The 2,612-nt window shown below is 42.4% G+C and overlaps 1 protein-coding gene across 1 annotated transcript; it reads left to right on the forward strand.

Moving 5' to 3' along the window:
• Window positions 1–305: 305 nt before the first annotated feature.
• Window positions 306–978, forward strand: LOC104964285 (kinesin-like protein KIF3B; the record flags this gene model as incomplete). The annotated part of the gene is made up of 2 exons (XM_010793031.1): window positions 306–428; window positions 775–978. Coding segments are annotated over 2 exons (327 nt in total), but the record flags the coding sequence as incomplete, so codon positions are not given.
• Between the last annotated feature and the right edge of the window lie 1,634 nt (window positions 979–2,612).

A 2,612-nucleotide genomic window follows, 5' to 3' on the forward strand; every position in this document is an offset into this window, starting at 1 on the left:
ATGAACTCGTATGTCATGAAGAATAGGGCCCAGGCTCAACATCAGACTTATTGTTTGACAATTTGAAAGTCTGTTGACAGTAAGCCTAGGAAATCCTATTATTTGCTAATGTAGCTTTAGCATTTGGATGTTAGTAGCAATTTCCCATCCCTTGTGTGTGTGTAGTCCTTATAATCAGACCCACTTCTTGCATTGTGGTCCCTGTAGGGCATCACATTGGATGAGGAACATTTTACCTGACACTATCAAGCTTAACTGATGTGTGTCCCACATGTGTGAACGTGTGTGTGTTTGTTGGTTCCCAGAAACGGCGAGAGCGGGAGATGCAGCAGCAGATGGAGAGTCGAGACGAGGAGACTCTGGAGCTGAAGGAGACGTACAGTTCTCTGCAGCAGGAGGTCGACATCAAAACCAAGAAGCTGAAGAAGGTAGCAGTCCCAAGCTTTCATGGCTGTCCTGCTTCTTTTAGCTGTTAACAATCAATATATTAGTACATAAAAGGAGCACTTCTTGTAATGGTACCGCATGGCTATAACGTTTGAAAAGCCTGGTGCTCAGAACTTGTGAGGCTTTATATATCTGTTGATAAAATGCTTTGCAAGTATATATGACAGGTTGTATTTAAAATCAAGCATAATACCCCATAGGCTTTGTTGCTTTATTTGGATATTCCATTTTTAAGGCTGGATTAATTTACCAAGGCTGAATATTATAAATACTTTTTCCATCATGGTTAATGGACCCTGGCTTCCTGTCTCCTTCTCTGTCCTCCAGCTGTTTGCCAAGCTGCAGGCAGTGAAGGCAGAGATCCACGACATCCAGGAGGCTCACATCAACGAGCGGCAGGAGCTGGAACAGACCCAGAACGAGCTCACCCGAGACCTCAAACTCAAGTACGCAGTCTGCATATCACTAGGGCTGCCCTCGAATAAAGATGTTTCTCGTCGACCAATTAAGGCGATTGGTCGTCTAATCGTCGTACGTTTATGATAAATTAGGATTATAAATATATATACTTTTTTAATTATTATTTTTTTCTCCCAAAATGGTTTCAGTTTCAAAGGCTGATAAAGAGCGTTATTATAACAGCATGGTGCGTTGTGCTTCACATAACATATAAATATAAAACTGTAATAATTAACCTTTGAAATCTAAATGAAATGTAGAGAGTGCATGAGTCACAGCGCACGGACGCAGCGGTATACATGAAAGCTCTATCGTTTTCTGAGGGCAGAATGATTATATTGTAGCGTCTTGCTATAGGAACACAGGGAGGCTTTGTATGTCTTTTATCCGGGAGTTTATTAATAATCAGAATACCTTTATTAGTCCCACAGAGGGGACATTTACGTTGTTACGTTTGTATAACGATCACAGGTTAACCACGCCACAATAATGAAATAACTGTTAAATCCTCACTCACACACTCCGTCAGCTCTCTGGTAGCATTCCCCGGCTCTCTCTCTAGGAACCTCTCACTTCACAGATCCCTGTTTTGTTATGAAGCCGGCAGTCAGGAAGCTGCGCTGTGATGGTGTGGATAAGGAGGAGACTTTTTGCCTTCGTAGTTTGCATGTCACCTTGTGGGACTCGTCCTTTACTCGCTCAGAAAGATCCACACTTTGGATTTCCTGCTCAATCAAGTTAACATGATGACCTGGCTCCGCTCGGAGAGCAGTCTGAGGGGGTTTCCGGCTGACGCTCATAGCACATGCAGCGCACAGATGGAGCTTCTTTTTTTTTTAATATATATATAATCGACTAATGAAAAATTGCTCGATTAAGACTTTATTAGTAGACTATTAGGGGGCAGACCTAGATATCACACTGTCTGCCTGGCCGGAGGAAACTGAAGCAACTTACTCAATAAATCAATCGTTTGACACAACATATAGATTTCATTGGTTTGAAAATGATCGTATTACAGCGCTGAGACAAAATAATACAGCTCCCCTGAGCACCAACGGCTGGAACTGCGGCGACAGCAACGTAACTTAACATTTTCAGTTTCTGTTCCATTGACCAGACTTTAAACACTGCCAGAGCTCATATTGTGTTTCCTTTAGTGTTTACTTCCTTTCTGTGTTCTTCTGCCGTTCCCTTTACTGTTTACTTCCTTTCTGTCTTCTTCTGCCGTTCCCTTTAGTGTTTACTTCCTTTCTGTCTTCTTCCGCCGTTCCCTTTACTGTTTACTTCCTTTCTGTCTTCCTCTGCCGTTCCCTTTACTGTTTACTTCCTTTCTGTGTTCTTCTGCCGTTCCCTTTAGTGTTTACTTCCTTTCTGTCTTCTTCTGCCGTTCCCTTTAGTGTTTACTTCCTTTCTGTCTTCTTCTGCCGTTACCTTTAGTGTTTACTTCCTTTCTGTCTTCTGCCGTTCCCTTTAGTGTTTACTTCCTGTATGTCTTCTTCTGCCGTTTCCTTTCGTGTTTACTTCCTTTCTGTCTTCTTCTGCCGTTCCCTTTAGTGTTTACTTCCTGTATGTCTTCTTCTGCCGTTTCCTTTCGTGTTTACTTCCTTTCTGTCTTCTTCTGCCGTTCCCTTTACTGTTTACTTCCTTTCTGTCTTCTTCTGCCGTTCCCTTTAGTGTTTACTTCCTTTCTGTCTTCTTCCGCC

The sequence above is a fragment of the Notothenia coriiceps genome, unplaced genomic scaffold (genome assembly GCF_000735185.1).
Source record: "Notothenia coriiceps isolate Sejong01 unplaced genomic scaffold, NC01 NC01_scaffold00001915, whole genome shotgun sequence".
NCBI lineage: Eukaryota > Metazoa > Chordata > Actinopteri > Perciformes > Nototheniidae > Notothenia > Notothenia coriiceps.